Raw genomic sequence first — 26,801 nt, 5'->3', positions numbered from 1 at the left:
AACACCAAAGACTTCTCATAAATACCGTTTGCACATCCGATTATAGATATGGCACAGACAGCAACCACTGGGTGGTGGATTACTGCAAGAGACTCAACGAGTCAATGAACTGCAAAATCAAACCAGTAAAATTCACGTTGGCTATCAGAGGCAACACAGTACTGGCATTTATCTTAAAAGACATTTGCACTAATTAAAATCTGTGGTTTATTTTGTAGTCTGTCTTCTTTCATGCAAAAAAACCCAAAAAAATACATATATTGCCGAGGGATTTTTAGCACTGGGTTCTTGTGACTCACAGCTCAGTCTCGCAGCTCTTAAAAAAGAGGAATTTGCCTGTGGAGGTTTTGCTGCACAGTCCAACATTCATTTACAGCAGCCAGAGTATTTATTGAGATTTGTTTTGTTTGGAAGATACAGTATAACTTTGTAAGATCAGTGACTCACAGAGGTTTTCACTCTTGTGATTTCTGTTTTGGTCACATATAATCACAAAGCGTTTGTGTTTTCTCTCTCCAAAACAGTGAGTTTAATGGATTTCATATGCCCTTCAAGTAAAAGCGGTGGTGCTTATTTGAGGTTTAAAATGTGACTCATTTCAAGTCTGGAAGAAATCAGCAGGCAAAGTGGAAAAAGTGATTTTTTTTCTGCCCTTCAACCAACATTTCAATCATATTCAATATATCAAAGAAAAAGCCATAAGCCAGTGTAAAAAAGTAACTTTTCCATAATCTTTTGATATATATACCATTGTGTATGCCTTTACATTTGACTCTTACAAAGAATTCTGCTTCAGTTGTTTGTTATTTAACATTGTCATGAATCCTAACATCACCTTTGGTTTAAATCTGTTTTATTTGCTTAATTTGGAACCTGTACCTCTGACTATGTGCCATCTTCTCCCTCAGATCTCAGACATTCAGGTGAATGGTCAGTCGGACGACATGACAGCCAAAGAGAAGCTGTTGCTGTGGTCTCAGAGGATGGTGGAGGGATACCAAGGCCTGCGCTGTGACAACTTCACCACCAGCTGGAGGGATGGAAAGCTCTTCAATGCCATCATACACAAACACAGGTGAGACACAGATCATCTGTAGATCAAGGTGAGAGCACAGCCTGAGCCCCAAGGTGTCCTGGATAAAAATGGTAAACTGTTAACCTGACAAAAATGACGAGGCAAAAAAAATTCTATTATATAAAATAAATCTTAAAATGAAATAAACTGAAGAAATATTTTGTAAAAAGGAGATGACGATGTGGAGAGTTGTTGCACAAAAGCATTTTTCAAACCACACAGAAACAGAGGTAAAGCTTGCCTGGACCTGGGACGTCGTAACACCGCAGGAAATGAATTTTTACAGACAGTTAGAAATGACTTCTCTGTGGCCTCTTGCATATTTCATGTTGCTGTGTCTTTTCTGGTTCAGAAGCAGGAATGCAAAAATTCATATTTGAGATTTACGGGAGCACACTTGACTTGTCAGGACAACATATGGATCGTTTTTTGTAAATCAACCACTGAGATAAATGTCGGGCTTAAATTCCTCAGTTCATTCATTAACAGTTGAGTGGTTTCTGATCCACCCCTTGGAATCTCCCCTATTAAGAATTTAAATGCAGTAAAGTAACAGTTAACTAGAATGGCACTCAGTAGAGCACATTCAATCCTCCAAAAATAAAAGGAAATAGGAAGTAGTCTGATAACATAAATGATTTATTTGTCATATCCACCCATTTAATTGGAGCCACACCAAAATTTCTTCACTGGCCCGTGTCCCATCCCTCCACAAAGTTTGGTGAAATCAGTCCAGTACTTTTTGCATAGTTTTACAGGCTAAGAAACAAAAAAACCCTGCTTTAATTCATGTTGGTTGCATGCTTTATATAATGGTTTTCTGCAGGAAAATAGCATCAGAGTGTTTATAGAAGCTTCCTGGACTGTCTCTCTGTTTGCTCAAAATGTTCAACAATGCTGTTGCACCAAACCAGTAGCAGTTAATTTAACAATATTTATAGCCATAAAAATATGACTGGAACATATTAATACCAACACACTGGCAGCAGTGAAGTTTTTGTGGAGGCGTCTTTACTTTTTTCCCTGATTGTAAGCACTGTCATGAATTCGAGCTGACCACAGCCACTTTTCCCCTCAGTAAGGAAACTCCACCTCTCTAGCCGACAGGAGGTGACTGCTCCATACTCAAACCATGTATTTTGGGTGGAGTGCCACTCTCAGTCTTTTTGTGTTGGCACAGACAAACGGGCTCTGCAGGATCGCTCGCAACACGACACGAAAACAACATGTAGAACTGGAGCTGGCATCGTTCGGTGTGAACAGAGAGAGCGTTTTCTTTGACAGTGTGGGTGTATCACCTTAATTTGAGAAAAGGTTGCCCTGGAGGTATGTGCACTGGAGGCTCGGCAGGTTGCAGCAAAACACAGGTACGCTAACTTCTGTGCTATAGAGTCTTTCTTGGTGGAGGAAGAGCAGGACGTGAAGAGCTGCAGAGACGACTCTGTGAAACAAGAAGAGGACTTTAATACAAGCAGGAATAACTGGTGGATACAAGCAAGGATGAAATCGTTCTCAAAAATGCTTTAGTTTTTTTAGTTTAGTTTTACTTTTTTTGTTGTTTTTGCAAAATAGAAGCTTGCAAACCTTCTGTGCCTTTAACTTCATCATTACCACAATGTTGAATCTGAAGAGGAAGTTCCACTCAAAGAGGCGTCTGAACAGTGCCTCCAGCAGCACAGTGGGCTCCGTCAGTGACCTGGAGGACAGGGTGGTCATGCTCTGTGAGGACATCCCTGCCGAAAACTCCTTCGACTCAGGCCGGGGCTCCCACAGTCTCGGGGCCCGCTCCAGTCGAGGGTCCCACAGCGAGGAGCACGAATCGGGATCAGAGCCTCACATCATCCACCTGAGCAGGGACAGACGGTCCTACAGACAGGCCTGCTATGTGGAGAGAGAACCAACCCCAGTGTACAAAGAGTACTACGTCCAGAGAGTGGTTCAAGTGTATGAATACTTACAATTTAATGTTTTGGAAAAGCTTATTTAACTGTGCAGAAATTACTACACATTCTGTGTCCTCAGAGTGATTTTTCTCTTTGGTATTTCTGGGCATGAGATGCACTTTTATCCCCTGACAGTTGTGAGATGCTCTGTGCTTGTGCCTACATGTTATTAGACTGCAGTTATCTTTCTGGCAAAGTGCGCTCAGAGGCAAAGTGTCTGTCTTGTGTATAAAAAAGATGTGGGAATTTTAATCCTCTCTGCGAGTAAGGATTCCTGTTTTTGCCTGCCTCCTTTAGTATCAGGAAAGACATAGTTCTCATGATCAACCCGCCTCCAGCAACATAAAATATGAAATTACTGACTAACTTAACATTTTTTGCCAGCCAGCTGTCAATATGGAATTAAGATTTGCAGGTTTTAAAAAAACAGAGATCTGGCTAATGTCAAAAGATAATTTTTTCAGAGGTCAAATGTGATGTAAGACCATCTGTAATCTGACGTGTATCTGTAAGTGATTGACAGTCCTAACTGTATAACGACCCATTTCCAGTCACTGCTCTCTCTGTTTGGTTTCTGTCCGCAGGCCCACTCTGATTGACATGGGTCAGGTGTACCGACAGAGCAACCAGGAGAATCTGGAGCAGGCCTTCAGCGTGGCAGAGAGAGACCTGGGCGTCACCAGACTGCTGGACCCCGAAGGTGAGAGGAGCCACTTTGAAAATTTGCATATTTTAATGTGTAGGAGTTATTCAATAAAAGCTTTCTTATAGTGTTGGCCACTGATGAGTGCTATTGGAGTTATAGATGGAGAAAAGTGTGTGTTTTTTTTCAGTTTCACTACTTAAACTGCAGTAAGTGCACAATTGTGTGTATGAGCAAACCAAATGACAAAATATTCCCAAAGCTAATTTCAGTTTGATATTTATCTGTTGCAAAACACAAGCCAATACACCAGAAGATAATTCTTTAAAACTGCTTTTTTTTTCTCTCTCTCTCTGTAGATGTGGATGTTGCCCCATCCAGATGAGAAATCCATCATCACATACGTCTCCTCTCTGTATGACGCCATGCCGAGGGTACCAGACGTTCAGGATGGTGTTAAAGCCAATGTGAGTCCTGCTCTTTCACAGCATCAAATCATCTTTCCCCTAAATCATTACAAAGATCTTTTGCAGCAGAGACAAGAGAAGGGATGATAACCTACATCTAAACACGATGCAATTGAGCAAGTTAATATTTTACAGTGTAGCTTGGTAATGCTCTTATTCAGAACAGTAAACAGTGATTGCCACTATAAAACAAAGCTCTGAGTTCATCAGCGCAGTGAGGAGTTTTACTGCTATCAGCATTATCACCATAACCATAGAGCAAGATTGAAGTCCTAAGAGATGTTCCTTCTTTATATAGAGGTTGTAGTATTCATACAAGTAGTGTAACAATGATGAGTCTTTTAACCAAGTTCCAGCACAGCAGCAGTTTTGGAAATTCAGTGCAAATTAAAAAGTCATGCATGTCTCTCAGTTCACAGTAAAACTTCTCCTCCAGGTATTAAACATGAACATTTGTCTGTATCTGTGTTTCAGGAGCTGGAGCTGCGTTGGCAGGAGTATTATGAGCTGGTCACTGTGCTGCTGCAGTGGATCAGACACCACATCCTCGTCTTTGAGGAGAGGAAGTTCCCCACCAGCTATGAGGAGATTGAGGTGAGAGGGTGTTGGCCTTGAGAGTTTTGACTAACATAACAGTAGAATATCAATGATGATGAGGCTGGTGATGAACTAATTCGGCCCTTTTCTGCTCTGCAGGTTCTTTGGCGCCAGTTTCTGAAGTTCAAAGAAACAGAACTTCCTGCGAAGGAGGCCGACAAGAACCGCTCCAAACACATCTTCAAGTCTTTTGAGGTGAGATCTCTCAACAAAGCTCTAATAAATCTGTGTTCTGTCAGTCATGGAAGTCACAGGGTGCTCACGAGATGTTTTGGAGGGTTTTTTCTACCCTACAGCCATGTTTGCAATTTGTGCCAATAATCCTCAAAGTTAGAGTAATTACGTTGGTATGTCTTTGTACAAATGTAACTGAGACGATTTCCAGTTTTACACTTGGTAGTTAACCTTTAACACCCACATTTCTGCCCGCAGGACACAGTAACTTTTATGACTGTTAAAACTGCAAAAAGTTCCCATTTGGACCAGAACATTCAGTGTATACTGTATCTATCAATCCATCAGATTCTTGTCTTTCCTGTCACTGTGATTGTTTTCAAAAAGGATGGCTTGTATTAAGAATAATCCAGGTACAATTCAAAGCTGACGGGAACCTCTAAGATATGATCTACCTGCCTTCAACTCTGTCTGACAGTCCAAAAAAATGGAATAAATTCTTGAAAACCTTATGTCCCAATTAATCACAAGAGTCTGACAATCAGAAATAGTAGTTTAACTGCAATTAAATGAATGTGGTTCTTATTTTGCAGGGTGCAGTCCAGGCAGGTCAAGTCAAAGTGCCGCCAGGTTACCATCCCTTTGACGTGGAGAAGGAATGGGGTCGTCTGCACGTCGCCATACTGGAGAGAGAGCGTCTCCTCAGGACTGAATTTGAGAGGTAAGCAGGCCACGAATTCAACCTCATCACATGGTCTCTGTTGCCAAAGCAAATTCTGCATTTTGCTTTTTAACTGATGAAGAAACCACAAAGCATTAAGAAAGTATTACTGTGTGACCATGAGGATGACTCATTTCCTAATGATAAAGTCCACTTTGGTAATGAAATGAAACTGAGTTGGCTTTGTGGGTTGGGAAGTAAAAATCATATTAGGGCAAACACATGACAATCGTGCCATCGCCATGGCAATCACAAGGTTGGAGGGGCGTAGCTTTTGGTTGGTGCAGCACTTGAGAAAGTGTTGTAGAGAATTATAAAAAACATCTCTAGTTTGGTGGACAGACAAAGCTCCATCATGGCTTTCATGCATCAGGGATATGAGTTAAGATATGTATTCCGCCAGAGGACGGAGTGAGTGCTTTCATTTTTTCACTAATCTACTGGTTTAGTTTTTCTTATTTGCAATGAGATGGGTTTTACTTCAGTAAATCATGTTAAAGTCCCCTGGAGGATAATTTGACTGTCAGGTACTTTACTTTGTTTAAAGTGCTGCATGACCTTTGACCTCGCCCCCTCCACTCCCCCTCTCCCACTGCAGGCTGGAGCGACTTCAGAGGATCGTCAGCAAGGTCCAGATGGAGTCAGGGGTGTGTGAGGAGCAGCTCAACCAGGTGGAAACTCTGCTGCAAACGGTGAGACACAGCCCCACGTGACAGACCACATCAGTCATCACAGAAACCATTACTGTGTTGTAACGTCTCCGCCTGTTTCAGGATGTGAGGATGCTGAGCTCAGGGAAACCTGCTCAGCACACAGCAGAGATGGAGGCAGATCTGGAAAAAGCAGAAGGAATGATTCGCTTCCTCTTCAATGACGTTCAGCTGCTCAAAGATGGACGCCACCTTCAAGCTGAACAGATGTATCGCAGGTGCAAAAGAAATTAATAACTCAAACTCTACAGCTTTTGAAATAACTGACTTTTTATATATTAGGGTTGCAGCTGAAGATTATTTTCATTATTCTACTAATACATTTTGTTATTTATTTGATTATTAATTCAATAAATTGTCAAAGTAGTGAAGTCAGAGATTCTTAAGACTTAAATGATTAATTAAGTATAAAAACTGATTCTGCCCTCAGAGTGTATCGTCTCCACGAGCGGCTGGTGAACCTCCGCAGTGAGTACAACCTGCGCCTCAAGTCAGGCGTGACCGCCGCCCAGATCCCCATGACTCAGATCCACACCGTCCAGGTCCTGCAGCAGGCCCCCATGAGGGTGCGGCCCGAGCTGGATGAAGTCACGATGCGCTACATCCAAGATCTGCTGGACTGGGTGGAGGAGAACCAGCGCCGTGTTGACGAGGGCGAGTGGGGATCCGACCTGCCCACCGTGGAGTCACAGCTGGGCAGCCACCGCGGCCTGCACCAGTCTGTGGAGGAATTCCGCTCTAAGATCGAGAGGGCGAAGGCTGATGAGGTACACATGGTCCACAGAAAGCATGAGGAAATATTTAATCACGTGTTTTTACATGCATTTTGAAACATACAACACTGTTTCTGATGCTTTTTCTGTAGTTTTTGCTCTTATCTCCTTCCCCATCTTCCTTTAGTGTAAAATGTCTGCATTTGTTTGTGTAACACACCTCAACTGACCTATAACCTCGCCTCTCCTCTCCTCCAGAGTCAGATCTCACCTGCCAGTAAAGGTGCCTACCGTGACTATCTGGGAAAACTGGAGCTACAGTATGGCAAGCTCCTGGTAAGTTACAAGAGACTTCTAAAAAGAGAGGAGAAAGTACACATAAAAAAAATAAAATTACTCAAAATGTATAACTTAACCTCATGTGTGTCGCTGCAGAACGCCTCTAAGGCCCGTCTGCGCTACCTGGTCGAACTTCACGCCTTCGTCACTGCAGCAACAAAAGAACTGATGTGGCTGAATGAGAAAGAGGAGGAGGAGGTCAACTACGACTGGAGTGAACGAAACACCAACATGGCAGCCAAGAAAGAAAACTACTCTGTATGTTCCAACAAGTTTTAACCACAGTGCTGTCCAGTGATGATGACAATGATGTGATTCTGGTTTAACAACCGTTGTTGTTGTTGTTGTGAGCAGGGTTTGATGAGGGAGTTGGAGCTCAGGGAGAAGAAGGTGAATGGTGTCCAGACCACAGGAGACAAACTGCTGAGAGATGGACACCCTGCCAAGAAGACTATAGAGGTAGAACTCATGGCACTGCCACAGTTTATGTACAATACATTACATTTTAGAAACCTTAATTCAAAGAGATGTGACTCTATGTTTTTGTTTTACATCTTTTCCCCTCAGGCCTTTACTGCAGCTCTGCAGACTCAGTGGAGTTGGATCCTCCAGCTGTGCTGCTGCATCGAAACCCACCTGAAAGAAAATACTGCCTACTTCCAGGTATGTTTACTGACTAACACTGCAAAACTTCATTACTTAAAAACCCTCTGTGCTCAATTAATATGGTTGGTCTGCCTGTATATGTAGGGCAGGTTCGTAAACATCACTCTCACTTAATTTCTCTGCTTTTTTCCACGGCTAGTTTTTCGCTGACGTGAAGGAGGCAGAGGAGAGGATCAAGAAGATGCAAGACACAATGAAGAGGAAGTACACATGCGACCGCTCCATCACAGTCACACGGCTGGAGGACCTACTGCAGGACGCAGCGGTGGGTTTATTCATCACTGTTTTGTTGACTTTAAACACATCTAAATATTGTTTACAGTACCACTGAGGAGAACATCCTTTTTTGTCCACTGGCAAATGACATAACAACTTGTTGATTTAAAGCTTTATGAGACTCGTATAGTACATCTTATTTATCCCACATTATGTTCTCTTCTCACAGGATGAGAAAGAGCAACTGAATGAGTTTAAAACTCACCTGGAAGGCCTGAAGCGGAGAGCCAAGACCATCATCCAGCTGAAACCACGTAACCCTGCCAGCCCAATAAAGGGCAAACAACCCGTCCAGGCTGTTTGTGACTTCAAACAAATGGAGGTAAGCATGAGACATGTCTGTGTGTAGTATATGGATACAGATCAGCGTAACCACGAAATTCTTAAACACACTTTTCCTGTTTTGGTTCTGGTTGTGTAATGGCCTGAATAATGAAATGACATACACAATTACCATTTTATTAAGAACACATGAGTTACAGGAATATGCAGTATCAGGCTCAGTGTATGTTGAACATGAGCATGTTTTGATATCTTCCTCCAGATCACAGTCCACAGAGGAGATGAATGTGCTCTGCTGAACAACTCGCAGCCTTACAAGTGGAGGGTGCTGAACGATAAAGGCAGCGAGGCGTCTGTACCATCTATCTGCTTCCTGGTTCCACCCACCAATAAGGACGCTGTGAACAGTGTTGCCGGGTGAGCTAAAAATCATCTCAGATTAGTCAGACACCAAATTCACATGCACACACAGACCACAAGTGCTGATCTCTACTTTATTTCTTCCTCAGACTGGATGGAAACCTCCAGAGGCTGCAGACGATGTGGCAGACGATGTTTGTGGACATGAAGAGTCTGTTGTCCTGGCAGTACCTGATGAGAGACATCCACATCATCAACACCTGGAACATCACCATGGTAACAACACAGGAGATACTGTATTAGAGGAAAACTGATTCACTAAGGCCTAGTCCACATGTACATGGGTATTAATTTAAATCTAGGCTCTAACAGTGCCTTTAAGTTTTTATAAAACCCCTAAAATACAAATGAAATATTTCTCAAAAACTAAATGAAATCCAGCAGCCTGTTGCATCAGTTAATTTGGGTAGTTTAATTGTTTCACTGCTTTTGGTCACTGCTGTATTTGTTATATCTAATTAGATTTATATGTGCTTTGTAAGTATGAAAACAGACTTTTAATTAGCAGTGATAATGGATAAAGTTCATGTTGTGATGAGTGATTATGTTCATTTTATTTGGTTTATTCTCCTCAGCCACTAATGACTTGGCTTCTTTAAAAGAAGGCAAAATAATTTATGATTTTGGTTGGTTTTTTTTGCTACAGAGGGAAGAAATGCTTTTACTTTATCCTCTAGTTAATACGCTGTAAATCATTTATCCAAATGAAGGCACAGCTGTCTGTTGAACTAGTGTTTTCATAACGTTTAATATCCCTCCTCCTTGTCCCCCTTCATCTGCAGTTTAAGACCCTGAGGGTGGAGGAATACCGGCTGGCTCTGAGGAATCTGGAGCAGCACTACCAGGACTTCCTGAGAGATAGCCAGGACTCCCAGATGTTTGGGGCTGAGGACCGTATGCATGTGGAGTCCAACTACAACAAAGCCAACCAACACTACAACACAATGGTCAGCTCTGCAGAGCAAGGTGTGTTACTGTTTGGTTTTTATACTTCATTCACCACTGTGCATTCTTTTATTATCACCTAGACATGATCATAAAATACTGATCATAAGACACAGTTATTTTAAGACCAAACATTTTCTCATTGAATCATCTCTCAGACATTTATGTTGACACATTCAGTCATGGTCATTTGTGTGTAAGTTGACTGTTGGATTCACATTACAGGCTACGTGCCGCCCCGGGCAGGTAAGGTGCTTCGGTTACAGTGGCAGATGTGTAACAGGAGCTTTTGATTGGCTGACTGTGTGTGCACCCAGGGCTGTTGTGCTGTCACGTTTCATTTCATTCATTAACTCAATCAGCTTCATCATCCCGACTCATTTTGATATTCCCCCTAACTTCACTCATTGTTGTTCTTGTCTCTGCGCATGGGTTTCATGGCAGGCTCATTTCCAGTCTCTATCAGTGAATCATTTAAAAATTAACCACTATAACAGATAATCAACATGGGGCCAATCAAGCATGAGGAAGTAAATGTTATGTGTTGTGTAATGTGATCACTGTAGTTACTGTACTAAAGCCCCTGTAGTTTCTTCCAAATTATTTTAAGTACTTAAGATATTTTTTTTATTTTAAGGGCTTCACTCCACAAATGATACAAATGATTCTGCAAAATATCCCTATTAAATAAGATCCTGTAGCTAATACTGTATCTTTCAGGATTATTCCATGTTTTTATGCAGTTGTTTGATTATTTGATATTACAAACTACGTCTTACATGCAGTGCCAACCCTGACTTGAACTAATAACCTTAGTAAAACTAATAAGCTTATGTAAACAGAATTTGTGGTCTTTACAAACCAATAACATACATGTTATTTTGAATTAATCAGGAGAGCAGGATGAGACAGTGTGTAAGACTTACCTGACAAAGATCAAAGACCTTCGCCTGAGGCTGGAGGGATGTGAGAATCGAACGGTGACACGTCTTCGCCAGCCTGTGGACAAGGAGCCACAAAAGGCCTGCGCCCTGAAGACTGCAGAGCAAATGGTAACATCAAAATTAAACCTGTGAAATAAAGACATAAATACAAAATCAGGTGCTGAAAGAAAGGGAAAAATCTGAATTAATGTTGAGGCTGGAATGCTAATGTTTTTCGTGAAACCGTTTTCATGAAATAATTTCCCATATTCTTCATGACAGAAAGTCCAGTCTGAGTTGGAGGGCTTGAAGAAAGACCTGAACTCTATCGCAGAGAAGACGGAGGAGGTTCTGGCTTCTCCTCAGCAGTCCAGCTCCGCCCCCATGCTGCGCTCCGAACTGGACATGACGCTGAAGAAGATGGACCACGTCTACGGCCTCTCCTCCGTCTACCTGGACAAGTGAGACTCTGTGACTCTCTGAGCGCCTCTTGATGAATTTACAGCTGTGATTGTGCTTTTTACACAATGTGAACTTCTCGATTTCAGGCTGAAGACCATCGATGTCGTGATCAGAAACACTAAAGATGCAGAAGACACGCTGAAGAATTATGAAACACGTCTGCGTGACGTCAGTAACGTGCCAGCTGAGGAGAAGGAGGTGGAGGACCATCGCAGTCAGCTGAAGGTAGGTTCTCTTTTTGGAAAAACTAAAACAGTTAATTCATATCTACAATCATTGTTCATATTTAAGACCTGAACACTGGCTGGACAACGCTCTCTTAATTATTATTATTCACATTTTTGAGGAGCAAAAGGCCTGGTCAACGCTGCTTACAGCTTTAATTTATCTTGTATTTGCAATGAATGAACCTTTAACCTGAGCCATGCTTACTCCCATACTGGATGCATTGTTTTCATATTAAGACAGACACTTTGTGCTTTTGTCTGACAGTCGATGCGTGCTGAAGCAGAGGCCGACCAGGCAGTGTTTGACCGCCTGCAGGACGAGCTCAAGAGGGCAACAGCCATCAACGACAAGATGACGAGGATCCACAGCGAGCGTGACGCTGAACTGGAGCATTACCGTCAGCTGGTCGGCAGCCTCCTGGAGCGCTGGCAGGCTGTGTTCGCTCAGATCGAGCTGAGACTGCGGGAGCTCGACCTCCTCGGACGCCACATGAAATCCTACCATGAAAACTACGAGTGGCTCATCCGCTGGCTCGGCGAGGCGAGGCAGAGGCAGGAAAAGATTCAAGCTGTGCCCATTGGTGACAGCAAGGCTCTCAAGGAGCAACTGGCAGAGGAGAAGGTATTGTGAGAGAAAAGAATAGGCTGTGTGGGGTAAAAGGAAGAAAGTCATTAAGCCCTCGGGTGGTCACACAGATTTACAAAGAATGCACTGAATCTCCTCTCTTCACTGACTTTAATTACTCACTGGCCGCTATGAATTTGAGTTAATGTGTTTATAATAATGAAAACAAGACTTGCAGCTGTGGCTTTTACTTCTCGTAGGAAAAAAATAATTGAATTACACTGTGAAAATGTAAAAAAGACACTGTGATATGAATAATGAAATTAAAATGGTCTGTTTTAATGTTTCCATTCATATTTACAGAAACTCCTGGAAGAGATCGAGACAAACAAGGACAAAATCGAAAACTGCCAGAATAATGCAAAAGCTTACATTGATTCAGTTAAGGTCTGTACTCACTGCATTTTTCAGCCTTGCAACAAAAATAAGTTTATTTTCTGGTTTGACCATAGGTTTTTTCCTCTTTTCCTTTAGGATTATGAGTTCCAGATTTTGACCTACAGAGCCCTCCAAGATCCAATAGCATCTCCTTTAAAGAAACCCAAAATGGAGTGTGCATCTGATAACATCATCCAAGAGGTAGGTTTTACACACAGAACTCAAGCTGTGTCTGTGGTGATGCTGATTGACATCTGGGCTTGTTAAAATACTAATTTGCTCTCTTGCTGAGTTAGATGAGAATATTGATACCACTCTCATGTCTGCATCTTCGGCAGGTGTATACCTTAGCTTAGCTTAGCACAAAGACTGGAAATAAGAGGAAACTGCAGCCTGGCTCTGTCCAAAAATAACATTCAGTTTAGGTGCTTGAGTACAGTGACTAAAGTTCTTGTTGTTACTGTGATAAAACACACCTAAAAATGCCATTAACAGTTATATACATAATTCTGTGAGCTAAATCTATTTTTAAGAATGATAAAAACTGATAGAACAGGTATGTTTTTAAATTAGATGTCAAATAAACATCCTTTTAACTTCTCCTTGCCACTGCATCTTTTTCAGTATGTCACTCTGAGAACCCGCTACAGCGAGCTCATGACTCTCACCAACCAGTACATCAAATTCATCCTGGATGCACAGCGCCGCCTGGAGGATGATGAGGTATTTACACACTCTGTGAGGAGGCACATCAACAGGCGAAAATCTGAAGCCTCTCTAACAAAAACAATGCCACCCCCGCCTGTTTACTGATCAATGTATGGGAAATCATTTGTCATTAAATACTAACAAAATGTTGGCACGCAAAAATTTATGATTCTCTTTCTTAGAGTCCAAATCTGTTCAGCGTGATAGGAGAGCATACAGTGGTGAAGCAAACTGTTTCATCATAGTGTTGTAGTACATCACATCCCCACTACAGTATTTGTCTCTCATTCCCCGTACACTGTGTATTTAGTCAAGTCATGTCACATAGACTGTGCACATGACTCCGATTTGGCATCGACTACCAAATTCAGTCACATTTTCTAACTGCTCAGCTGCTTGTCCAACAATTTTAATTTGGTATTTGCTTCTTCACTTCCTCTTGAAATCACCTACACTTGTGATTTGAAGGTTTCAGTTTGGCTACCTGCCCTCTCAGATATATTCTTTTTCAATCTACCTCTACCTTTGCTTTTTACCCTTTTCTTCTTTTCTAACTTTCTATTGTGTTTGATCCTTTTGCCCTGCCTGCCAGTGCTTTGTCATGATGAATATTAATCACGAGCTTAAGAGATGAATTAACCCCAAAACACCAGGTATTTAAAAAAAAAAAAACAGACCCTCAGTTCATATCATTCCTCTCTACATCAGACCCTTGTCTGTAGCGAAGGGAAGGTTCAAGATTTTCTTGGAAACCTTTCATAATTGAGCCCTTTTTGGTTTATTAAGAATTCTTATGTATTTTAGCTCTGAACAATTGGCATCATTGTGCTGTTTTTTAATTAAATTTGCAAGCTATTTTATGTTTTTCCGTTGTCTCAATACGGCACTAAATTTTTTTCAGGGGCATGTTGAGATTTTTGACACTACCAGTTCGGATTACAACTAAATATTAATTCTATTATTGATTAATCTGTCGATAGTTTTTCAGATTTATCAATTAATCCTTTATGAAACTTCAGAAATTGCCATCGCAACTTAACAGAGCCATAGGTGACTCTTCAAATGTCTTGTTTTGTTTGAAACACCAAAAGATATTTGAAGATATGACAAAGCAGCAGCTGAAGAGCTGGAATTATTTTTTACTATTTTTGCACAAACATAACTTAAACGTTTATCCAAATAATTACTGATTATTTTTCTGGTGATGGACTAATTGATTTGACTAATCATGTGTCCTAAACCAGAGCTCAATTAGAGATCAGTGTTATAGGTTTCAGAAATGTTGAACCTTCCTTATAGTTATCGGTCACCTGTTGCAGACAACACTATGCACTAACCATTCTATTAAATGGTAGAACTCATCTCTTGATGTTTGCTGTATCTGTTTTCAGAGTCAGTGCTACTTGATCTTGGATTTATGTCTTGTCTCTTAAACTGAATCCAAGCTAACTTTGTGTTGTATGTTACATGAACTCATGCTGTGTTTGCTGCATCACTATGCTAATCTTCACAGTGAGGATTATTCTGGTTCTTACACTTTGAGTTCTGACTCACTGTGATGCAATTCCATAAAACCTCAGTTATTTTTAATTACTGTGCTGTTTCCTCGCATCTTCATACAGTTTTGGTATATTTCCTACAGCGCTTAATACTTTTTGCATGCTGGTTATTATTTCTTAACTGCCTACTTCTTAATTACATACACTGCTTTATTTTGCTTAAGTTAAAACTGAGGAGAACAACAATTAAACCTGTGAATATTCGATTGTGACTGAACTATATCAACCATATCAGTATCAGATATGACACTGAAATATTAATATTTTTGTTGAAATATAGCAGCAGCAACTACATAACTTTCACACCTTGAAATATTACTACAAAGTTTGCTGTTATTACATGCGCACAATTTGCTGTTGTATATTACTCATTGTGTAAAATGTGACATGGTCTGTTTATTCAGAAGGGCAATTATACAAATTATTGGTCAAAACAATGCCTCAGCTGCATGAAATCAAAGTATAGTGCCGTGCTGTGTTGTGAAGTAAAGTGTCATTCTGTGTGCCATACATTGAAAAAACATGACAAGCATTTCCCAATACTGTATTTAACCCTAGTTAAAAGAACTGTTTATTGTAGATAATAAGCTGTAGTTGTAACATATTTTCATGTATTTACATTTTTATGTACCTACATGTTTTATAACTACTTTAGTTCTGAAGACTTATTTTATAGTCTAACACCTCTAACATTCTCTCAATTCCCTTTACTCCCTCTTTGCTTCTACTAATACAGAAAGCTTCTGAAAAACTAAAAGAAGAGGAGAGGAGAAGGATGGCAGAGATACAGGCTGAGTTAGATAAACAGAAACAGTTGGCTGAGGCTCATGCTAAATCTGTGGCCAAAGCAGAACAAGAAGCGCAGGAGCTGAAGCTGAAGATGAAGGAAGAGGCCAGCAAGAGGCAAGACGTTGCAGTGGATGCTGAGAAACAGAAGCAAAACATACAGCAAGAGCTGCATCAGCTGAAGAGTCTGTCAGAGCAGGAGATCAAGTCCAAGAATCAGCAGTTAGAAGAGGCGCTGTTTAGTCGTAGGAAGATAGAGGAGGAAATCCACATTATCAGACTCCAGTTGGAGACAACAATAAAACAAAAGACCACAGCAGAGAGTGAGTTGCAGAACCTCAGAGGCCAGGCTGCTGACGCTGAGAAGCTCAGGAAAGCTGCTCAGGACGAGGCAGAAAGGCTTCGCAAGCAGGTAACTGAGGAGACTCAGAAAAAGAAAAATGCTGAGGATGAGCTGAAGCGTAAATCTGAAGCAGAGAAAGAAGCTGCCAAACAAAAGCAGAAAGCACTAGATGACCTACAGAAATTCAAACTGCAAGCAGAGGAGGCAGAGCGGCGGATGAAACAGGCTGAGGAGGAGAAACTGAGACAGATTAAAGTAGTGGAGGAGGTGGCACAGAAGACTGCTGCCACACAGTTTCAAACCAAATCCATGGCATTCAACGAAAAGGCAACAGAACTTGAGGAATCACTTAAGAAAGAGCAGGGGACTGTCCTTCAGTTGCAGGAGGAAGCTGAAAAACTCAGGAAACAACAAGAGGAAGCAAACAAAGCTAGGGAGCAAGCAGAGAAAGAGCTTGAAACATGGAGACAGAAAGCCAATGAGGCCCTCCGCTTGAGGCTACAAGCTGAGGAAGAAGCCCAAAAGAAGACCCATGCTCAAGAGGAGGCAGAAAAGCAGAAGCTTGATGCAGAGCGAGATGCCAAGAAAAGGGCTAAAGCTGAAGAAGCTGCACTTAAACAGAAGGAGAATGCAGAGAAAGAGCTGGAAAAACAGAGGAAATTTGCAGAACAAATAGCACAGCAAAAGCTGTCTGCAGAACAAGAGTGCATTCGTTTAAAGTCTGACTTTGAACATGCTGAACAACAGAGGGGCCTGTTGGATAATGAGCTCCAGCGTCTGAAAAATGAGGTGAATGCTGCCGAAAACCAAAGGAAACAACTGGAAGATGAGCTGGCCAAAGTCAGAAGTGAAATGGATGCTCTCCTGCAAATGAAGATTCAAGCAGAGAAGGACACACTGTCTAACACTGAAAAGAGCAAGCAGCTTCTTGAGTCTGAAGCATTGAAAATGAAACAACTTGCTGAGGAGGCAGCTAGACTGAGATCAGTCGCTGAAGAAGCAAAGAAGCAGAGGCAGATTGCAGAGGAAGAGGCAGCACGGCAAAGAGCAGAGGCCGAAAAAATACTCAAGGAAAAACTGGCTGCCATCAATGAGGCAACTCGTCTGAAGACTGAAGCAGAGATTGCTCTAAAAGCTAAAGAGGCAGAGAATGAAAGACTAAAAAGAAAAGCTGAGGATGAAGCTTATCAGAGAAAGCTGCTGGAAGACCAAGCTGCTCAGCATAAACAAGACATTGAGGAGAAGATCACACAACTGCAGAGCTCGTCTGTTAATGAGCTAGACCGACAAAAAACTATTGTGGAAGAAACTCTGAGGCAAAAGAAAGTGGTTGAAGAAGAAATTCACATCATTAAGATCAACTTTGAGAAAGCATCAAAAGAGAAGTCAGGTCTGGAGTTGGAATTAAAGAAGTTGAAGGGTATTGCAGATGAGACGCAGAAAAGCAAACTCAAAGCTGAAGAGGAGGCAGAGAAACTGAAAAAGCTTGCTGCAGAGGAAGAGAAGAAAAGAAAAGATGCTGAGGAGAAGGTGAAGAGAATTACTGCAGCAGAAGAAGAGGCGGCAAGACAATGCAAAGCTGCTCAGGAGGAAGTTGAACGGCTCAAAAAGAAAGCTGCCGAAGCAAATAAACATAAAGAAACGGCTGAGAAAGAGGCAGAGAAGCAGGTCATTCTGGCAAAAGAGGCAGCACAGAAATGCACTGCTGCAGAACAAAAAGCTCAAGATGTCCTCAGTAAGAATAAAGAAGATATTCTCGCTCAGGAAAAGCTGAAAGATGAGTTTGAAAATGCCAAGAAACTTGCACAAGCAGCTGAGAAAGCCAAAGAGAAAGCAGAGAAAGAGGCTGCCTTGCTCCGTAAAAAAGCTGAGGAGGCTGAGAAACAGAAAAAAGCGGCAGAAGATGAAGCAGCTAAACAGGCCAAAGCTCAAAAAGATGCAGAGAGACTGAGGAAAGAAGCAGTAGATGAGGCCTCAAAGCGAGCAGCCACAGAGGCAGCAGCTCTAAAGCAGAAGGAGCAGGCTGATGCAGATATGGCCAAGCACAAAAAAGAAGCAGAACAAGCTCTTAAACAGAAGACTCAGGTTGAAAAGGAACTCACTGTGGTTAAACTGCAGCTAGATGAGACTGACAAGCAGAAAGCACTGTTGGATGAGGAGCTTCAGCGAGTTAAAGGTGAAGTAAATGATGCTGTCAAACAAAAGGCACAGGTGGAGGATGAACTGTCCAAAGTTAAGATCCAGATGGATGAGCTCTTGAAACTTAAGATCAAAATTGAGGAAGAAAATCGACGCCTCATGCAGAAAGATAAAGATAATACACAGAAGTTACTTGCAGAGGAAGCTGAGAAAATGAAGAGCTTGGCAGAGGAAGCTGCCAGACTTAGTGTGGAGGCTGAAGAAACAGCCAGACAGAGGCAGATTGCAGAGTCTAACTTAGCTGAACAGAGGGCACTTGCAGAGAAAATGCTAAAAGAGAAAATGCAGGCCATCCAAGAGGCTACCAAACTGAAAGCTGAGGCAGAGGAGCTTCAGAAACAAAAGAACCAGGCACAAGAAAAGGCAAAAAAACTACTTGAGGACAAACAACAGATCCAGCAACGCCTTGATAAGGAGACAGAGGGCTTCCAAAAATCATTAGAGGCTGAACGAAAGAGGCAACTCGAAGTTTCAGCTGAGGCAGAGAAACTGAAATTGAGGGTGAAAGAGCTTAGTGATGCTCAGGCAAAAGCTGAAGAGGAGGCTAAGAAATTCAAGAAACAAGCTGATGAAGCAAAAGTTCGTCTTCAAGAAACAGAACAGCAAACTGCAAAAACTGTTGTTCAAAAGTTGGAGACGCAGAGACTACAGAGCACCAGAGAGGCTGATGACTTGAAGAAAGCCATTGCTGACCTTGAAAAAGAGAGAGAGAAACTGAAAAAAGAGGCAGAGGACCTACAGAAAAAATCTAAAGAGGTATTGTGATATGAAGTAAAGTAACATTGTCAGTCAATTTATACAACCCCTGCAGGTAACATGATCCCGTTAAACACACTAACTACAGAATAGTATTTGAGTAAACACATGTAACCTTTCATGTAAATTGCAGTGCCTTAAATTAACATCCAGCAATTTATATGAATGACATTCAGAACACAATACTACAGAATTAAGTTGGTCACAGTAACATATTATAGGAATGATTTGATATTTGTCAATATATGTATTTACTTTTTTGCTGAGATGAAAAGACTGATACCTTTCTGTATGCAAAATATGAAGCTGGACCCAGGAGAGGGTTAGGTTAACTGAGCATAAAGACTGGAAACAGGAGGACACAGCTAGCCTAGTTCTGTCCAGTTCACTTTGTTTTTGTGTGAGCTAAACAAATAAAAGATGTCAGGTGTTACCCTTGGACAGAGCCAGGCTAGCTGTTTTCCATTAATGCTAAGCTAAGCTAACCAGCACATTATTCCAGTTTCATATTTACTGTGCAGTCATGACAGCCATAACGACCTTCTCATCTAACTCCTGGCCAGAAAGCTTTTTCTGAAATTGTTGAACTATTTAAACATTTAAGATAACATTGATGACAATGATTGTGTGAATTAATTTAGGTTTTACTGAGTTTTTTCTTCTTTTTTCCAAACAGATGGAAAATGCCCAACAAGAACAAATTGAGCAACAGAAAGCCATGCTCCAGCAATCTTTCCTTACTGAGAAGGAATTGTTATTGAAAAGAGAAAAGGATGTTGAAGATGAGAAAAAGAAACTTGAGAAACAGCTTGGGGATGAAGTGAATAAAGCCAAAGCTCTCAAAGATGAACAAGAACGTCAGCAGAAGCTAATGGAAGAGGAGAAGAAGAAACTTCAGGCCATAATGGATGAAGCTGTAAAGAAGCAAAAAGAGGCTGAAGCAGAGATGAAAAACAAGCAAAAAGAAATGGAAGTGCTTGAAAAGAAAAGGCTTGAACAAGAGAAACTCTTGGGAGAGGAAAACAAAAAGCTCAGAGAGAAACTTCAGAATCTTGAGGTTGCCTCCAAACAGAGTGCATCCAAAACTAAGGAAATTGAAGTCCAGACTGATAAGGTTCCTGAGGAGCAATTAGTTGCCATGACAATGGTGGGAACAACAAAGAAAGTTTTCAATGGCTCGGTCGATGTGGATGGAGTGAAAAAAGATGGAGAATCACCATTTGCATTTGAGGGAATAAGAGAGAAAGTTCCTGCTGAGAGGCTCCTTGACATTGGTATCCTAACCAAAAAGGAGTTTGACAAACTGAAAAAGGGAAAAGTCTCTGTGCAAGACCTTGGGAAGACTGATAAAGTTAAAACATGTCTTAAGGGTCAGAACTGTGTCGGCGGTGTCTTGACTCCATCCAAAGAGAAAATTAGTGTCTATCAGGCCATGACAGAGAACAAGATTACTCCTAACACTGCTGCAATGCTCCTTGAGGCTCAAGCAGCTTCTGGTTACATTGTAGATCCAGTGAAAAACAAACTTCTCACTGTGGATGAAGCTGTCAAGGATGAGTTAATTGGCCCTGAGCTCCATAACAAGATGCTCTCTGCAGAAAGAGCAGCCACTGGCTTCAGAGATCCCTATACTGGAGCCAAAATCTCTCTCTTTGAGGCCATGAAGAAGGGATTAATTGAGAAGGAACAGGCCACCAAATTCCTAGATGTACAGCTTGCAACTGGTGGTATCATTGACCCTATCAATAGTCATAGAGTGCCTCTGCAGACCGCCTACAAGCAGGGTCAGTTTGACGCAGACATGAATAAGAAACTCAGTGATCCCAGTGATGATTGCAAATTATTCATTGACCCCAGCACTCAGGAGCAACTCACTTACAAACAGTTACTGGAGAAATGCACCAAAGATGCAGAGACAGGCCTGCTGATATTACCAGTAACTGAGAAAGCTGCTCAAGGTGAAAGAACATACACAGATGTGGAGACTAAAGAAGTGTTCAGTAAATCAAACCTTGATGTGCCTTTTGGAAGATTCAAAGGAAAAACTGTCACCATTTGGGAAGTCATCAATTCAGAATATTTCACTGAAGAGCAAAGGCGTGAGCTGATTCGCCAGTATAAGACAGGCAAGATCACAGTGGAAAAGATTATCAAAATTGTCATCACTGTTGTGGAAGACAAGGAGAAAAATAATGAAAATGTGTTTAATGGTTTGAGGGCTCCAGTCTCTGCCAATGAATTGTTAGAGTCTAAGGTTATTAACAAAGACGTGTTCAACAAGTTGAGTAATGGCAAGATAACTGTTAAAGAGATCTCTGAGATGGAGCCTGTCAAGAAAGCACTGCAAGGAACACCTAGTATTGCTGGACTGTTGAATGAACCAACCAAGGAGAAAATGCCTTTCTATCAAGCTATGAAGAAAGAACTACTGTCACCAGAAACTGCAGTGAACCTTCTTGAAGCTCAAGCAGCGACTGGGTTTGTAATCGACCCTGTCAAAAATGAGAGGGTCCCTGTTGATGAAGCTGTTAAATCAGGTCTTGTAGGCCCAGAGCTGCATGAACGACTTCTGTCTGCTGAAAGAGCTATCAGCGGCTACAGAGATCCATACACAGGAAAGAAGGTGTCTCTGTTTGAGGCCATGAACAAAGGCCTTATTCAGAGAGACCATGGCATTCGTCTCCTTGAGGCACAACTCTCAACAGGTGGAATTATCGACCCTATTAAAAGCTATCGCGTCCCACATGAGGTTGCCTGCAAGCGTGGATATTTTGATGAGGAAACTGCCAAGACCCTGAATAAAAACACTGATGAAACAAAGGTTTTTTATGATCCTAACTCACAAGAGGATACAACCTATGCACAGCTCATGAATAAATGTGTAACAGACAAAGAAACTGGTCTCCCACTGCTTCCCCTCTCAAAGAAGGCTGCAAAGCCAAAGGAAGACAAACAGATTACAGAGGCTAAGACAAAGAGGCTCTGAACCAGACAACTATGGAGTTGGAGTATGGACCTTTCAAAGGAAGAAAAGTCACAATTTGGGAGATCATACACTCTGAATACATCACTGAGGAGCAAAGAATAGAGCTGATTCGACAGTACAGAATAGGGCAGGTGACAATTGAAAAGTTGATAAAGATTGTAATAACAATGGTTGATGAAAAGGAGGACAAAACAAAGGAAGATGCCTGTTTTGAAGGCCTTAGGGCACCAGTCACTGCCAGCTCATTACTTGATTCCAACATCATTGACAAGGCTACATTCGATCAACTCCAACAAGGTAAAAAGACACCTAAAGAAGTCAGTGAAACTGATAAGGTCAGGAAGTACTTACAGGGCACAGACCGCATTGATGGTATCACCATGGAAGATTCAAATGAGAAGTTAAGCATATATCAAGCAATGAAAAAGAATGTCTTACAACAAAACACTGGGCTTGCACTACTAGAGGCCCAAGCTGGAACTGGTTTCATAACTGATCCAGTCAAAAATCTGAAATACTCTGTCGATGATGCTGTGAAGGTTGGAGTTGTTGGCCCAGAGCTTCATGAGAAACTTCTCTCAGCTGAAAAAGCAGTGACGGGATACAAAGATCCATATACAGGCAACAAGATTTCTCTATTCCAAGCCATGAAGAAAGAGCTTGTGCTAAGGGAACATGCTATTCCTCTCCTGGAGGCTCAGTTTGCTACAGGAGGGATCATCGATCCAGTCAGCAGCCATCGTGTTCCCAATGATGTGGCCATTCAGCGTGGCTATTTCAGTAAGCAAATGACAAAGTCCTTCAATGAACCATCAGGTGATGTTAAAGGCTTCACTAATCCCAACACCAATGAAAGTGTTACTTACAAGCAGTTGCTGGAGAAATGTACAAGAGATCCCAACTCCGGTCTGTGCTACCTGCCTCTGTCTAAGGTCGAAGCTCCTGCTCCTGTTGAGAAATCATATCAGTACACAGAAGAGCAAGCCCAAACAGATCTAGCCAACACTCAAATTGAGATCCCTCATAAGAGTTTTGCAGGAAAGAGTATGACCATTTGGGAAGTCATTAACTCAAACATGCTTCCAGAAGAAGAGAGGCACCGCCTCATGGAGCAGTATCGCATGGGGCAAATCACAAAGGAAAGAATGCTAATTATCATCATTGAAATCATTGAACAAAGAGAGACTTCTAAAATCAGAGCAGATCATGTCCTGTGATGTCATCAGAAGAAGAGTTACAATTGAGGAGCTTTACAGTGCTCGAATTATTGACTTGCACACATACAACCTCCTGAAACAAGAAAAGATGACTATTCGTGAGGCAATGGAAATGCCATCAGTGAAACAGTTCCTCTTTGGTACTGGTTGTATTGCTGGAATTATGTCAGACAGCCCACCAAAGATCAGCATTTACCAGGCTATGAAGAGTGGACAGATAAAGCCTGAAGTTGCTTTGAATCTCCTGGAGGCTCAGGCTGCAACAGGATTCATGATTGATCCAATTAAAGATGAGCTTCTAACAGTTGATGAAGCTGTGCGCAAAGGGCTTGTTGGCCCTGAACTTCATGACAAACTTCTCTCTGCTGAAAGAGCAGTCACAGGATACAAGGATCCATACAGTGGAAAAGTGATTTCTCTCTTCCAGGCTATGAAGAAAGACCTGATTCCTGAGGATTATGCCTTGAGGCTTTTGGAGGCCCAGAATGCCACTGGTGGATTAATGGATCCTGAATACTACTTCCGCCTCCCCACAGATGTAGCTATGCAGCGTGGATACATCAATAAAGAGACACTTGACAGAATATCTGAACCTACTGGGGATGTGCGAGGATACATTGACCCAACAACAGATGAAAAACAGTCCTATACCCAGCTACTGAAAAGATGCAGAGTTGATAAAGAAAGTGGTTTGAGACTGCTTTCACTTGCAGACAGAAGGCTTCTTTTCAAGGGTCTCAGAAAGCAAATCACTGTGGATGAGCTGCTTCGTTCACAGATTATTGACCAAAAGACATACAATGAACTCACTGAGGGCATCACTACAGTGGAGGAGGTCAGCAGAGACCTGAAGAAATACCTTGAGGGTACCAGTTGTATTGCTGGTGTGTATGTAGAATCTAGCAAAGACCGCTTGTCTATTTACCAAGCCATGAAGAAGAACATGATCAGACCAGGGACTGCCTTTGAGCTCCTTGAGGCTCAAGCTGCCACAGGATATGTAATTGATCCTATTAAGAACCTGAAACTAAATGTCACAGAGGCTGTTAAAATGGGTGTTGTTGGCCCAGAGTTTAAAGATAAACTCATATCAGCTGAACGAGCTGTCACAGGCTACAAGGAACCTTATACTGGCAAGATCATCTCACTTTTCCAGGCAATGAAAAAGGGCCTCATTCTGAAAGACCATGGCATTCGGCTGCTAGAAGCTCAGATTGCTACTGGTGGAATCATTGATCCACAGGAGAGCCATCGATTGCCAGTTGAAGCTGCATATGAACGTGGCCTCTTTGATGAGGAAATGAATGAAATCCTCACTGACCCATCTGATGACACAAAGGGCTTCTTTGACCCTAACACAGAGGAAAATCTCACCTACCTACAGCTGATGGAGAGATGTATGATAGACCCAGAAACAGGCCTTGCTCTTCTGATGTTGAAAGAAAAGAAGCGTGAGAGGAAGACATCATCAAAGTCTTCTGTTCGCAAGCGCAGGGTCGTCATTGTGGATCCAGAGACTGGCAAAGAAATGTCTGTGTATGAGGCATATCAGAAAGGGCTCATTGACCACCAGACATATCTAGAGCTTGCAGAACAGGAGTGTGAATGGGAGGAAATCACCATCACCTCATCCGATGGAGTTGTGAAATCCATGATCATTGACAGACGGTCCGGTCGGCAGTATGACATTGATGATGCAATCTCACGGGGCCTGATTGACAAGTCAGCTCTGGATCAATACCGAGCAGGAACTCTGTCCATCACAGAGTTTGCAGACATGTTGTCTGGAAACATGAGTGGTGTCAGATCACGTTCATCCTCCTTCGGCTCCTCTTCCTCATACCCCATGAGCCCAGTACCTTCTATAAAAACACCAGCAACCACATGGAATGATCCAACAGAGGAAACTGGCCCTGTAGCTGGGATCTTAGATACAGAAACACTGGAGAAGGTGTCTGTCACAGAGGCCATTCACAGAAACCTTGTGGACAATATAACAGGTCAAAGGTTACTGGAAGCTCAGGCTTGCACAGGAGGCATTATTGACCCAAATACTGGAGAGAAATTCTCTGTTGCAGATGCAATGAATAAAGGGCTTGTAGATAAGATTATGGTGGACCGCATCAGTCTAGCCCAAAAGGCCTACAATGGATTTGAAGATCCTAGAACCAAAACCAAAATGTCAGCAGCTCAAGCCCTCAAGAAAGGCTGGCTGTACTATGAGGCTGGCCAGCGGTTCCTGGAGGTCCAGTATCTCACTGGTGGTTTAATTGAACCAGATGCTACCAGCAGAGTGTCCATAGATGAGGCTGTGAAGAAAGGCACCTTAGATGCACGCACTGCACAAAAGTTACGAGATGTTAGTGCATACTCAAAATACCTCACATGCCCTAAAACCAAGCTTAAGATCTCTTACAAGGATGCTATGGAAAGAAGCATGGTAGAGGAGGGAACTGGTCTACGACTACTTGAAGCATCATCTCAGTCTAGTAAAGGCCTTTACAGTCCCTATAGCATCAGTGGGTCAGGTTCTGCTACTGGGTCACGGTCTGGCTCAAGAACTGGATCCAGATCAGGCTCCAGAAGAGGCAGCTTTGATGCCACAGGATCAAGTTTCACCACAACCTTCTCCTCCTCCTCCTCCTACAGTTCACCAAGCTATGGCCGTCGATACTAATGAGCTTGAAAGTTCAGGAATGATTTTCTAAGGGAAGGATACACTATAAAACCACAGTGCTCACCAGATGCCTAATTCTTAGTGGAATAAAGACTACTTTTATTCTGCTCTGCATGTGGTTGTTACAGATCTTTTAATATTTAATTTTATACAAGTTGCATCATTTTGATTTTTGTATATTTCACATTTACTTTTAGTTATGTTTATGCTCTCTTATCAGACTTTCTGATTACCATACTTTAAGCACTTAGAGTACGCAACAGCTGATTATTATTTCCAGTATCTATAACAAACATTTCAAGTGTACATGATTTTTTAAAGTTTGATATCATAAGCATTTACTGTTCCACAAACATGAATTTATTTACTTCCAATATTATGTTACACTATTACTTAAAGTGTTAAAGACCATTAGCCTAATTGTTTAAGAGAACCAAAATTGGGTGTACAAACAAATTTTTGTACATGTGTATATGTTTGAATATTAATTAAAAACAGGTTAAAGAAAGATTAGAAACCACTCTGCAGAGCAGAATAAGGAGTCTCCCGAAGATGAACAACACTAAGAGTGTCTGCTTTAAGAATGCCAAGCTTCAAGATCTTTTCTCTCCTGGGCTACACTGCCACATATACTCTGCCAATATCTGAACTCCGCTCCATTCCCAATTGTCTGTCGTAAAACCTGTACTTACAGCAACATGCTAACCTTGTGAAATGAACTGCAAAGAGCAAGCTCCCACAAATGGAAGGAATATGTAGCCTGTTATGACCATTAACACCATCTGACAATTCTGGACTTTACACATCCAACCTCAAGACCAACACATCCCCTGCAGTCCCTGCCTTTTTGGACACTTAAGAAAAGGTACATAAAGAGTTCATTTACTTTTCAAACAATTCACCGTTCACCTGTAATTTCTTTGTTTTTCTATGTTGATGCTCTTTTATGTCTATGAAGTCCTAAAGCCTAATGTTTTTGTTCAA

General features: G+C 41.8%; 1 protein-coding gene across 1 annotated transcript in view; it reads left to right on the top strand.

Moving 5' to 3' along the window:
• The window catches only part of pleca (plectin a), a 95,840-nt gene that overhangs the window by 68,107 nt on the left and 932 nt on the right, over positions 1-26,801 (top strand). Inside the window, 30 exon segments of the mRNA XM_051068348.1 lie at positions 909-1,075; positions 3,603-3,718; positions 4,021-4,031; positions 4,033-4,128; positions 4,603-4,722; positions 4,825-4,920; positions 5,493-5,620; positions 6,219-6,312; positions 6,394-6,548; positions 6,761-7,097; positions 7,302-7,379; positions 7,479-7,640; positions 7,737-7,841; positions 7,950-8,045; positions 8,188-8,313; positions 8,494-8,646; positions 8,869-9,023; positions 9,116-9,242; positions 9,809-9,992; positions 10,866-11,023; positions 11,177-11,355; positions 11,443-11,581; positions 11,849-12,205; positions 12,512-12,595; positions 12,683-12,787; positions 13,211-13,309; positions 15,590-18,937; positions 19,614-21,906; positions 21,909-23,107; positions 23,109-26,682. Of these exon segments, the coding sequence (XP_050924305.1) occupies positions 909-1,075; positions 3,603-3,718; positions 4,021-4,031; positions 4,033-4,128; positions 4,603-4,722; positions 4,825-4,920; positions 5,493-5,620; positions 6,219-6,312; positions 6,394-6,548; positions 6,761-7,097; positions 7,302-7,379; positions 7,479-7,640; positions 7,737-7,841; positions 7,950-8,045; positions 8,188-8,313; positions 8,494-8,646; positions 8,869-9,023; positions 9,116-9,242; positions 9,809-9,992; positions 10,866-11,023; positions 11,177-11,355; positions 11,443-11,581; positions 11,849-12,205; positions 12,512-12,595; positions 12,683-12,787; positions 13,211-13,309; positions 15,590-18,937; positions 19,614-21,906; positions 21,909-23,107; positions 23,109-25,817 (13,176 nt within the window). The 3' untranslated portion in view covers positions 25,818-26,682.

The sequence above is a fragment of the Lates calcarifer genome, linkage group LG3, assembly GCF_001640805.2.
Source record: "Lates calcarifer isolate ASB-BC8 linkage group LG3, TLL_Latcal_v3, whole genome shotgun sequence".
Classification (NCBI taxonomy): Eukaryota; Metazoa; Chordata; class Actinopteri; family Centropomidae; genus Lates; species Lates calcarifer.
The sequence above is the reverse complement of the archived record's forward strand: the minus strand, read 5'-3'. Positions and strand labels throughout refer to the sequence as shown.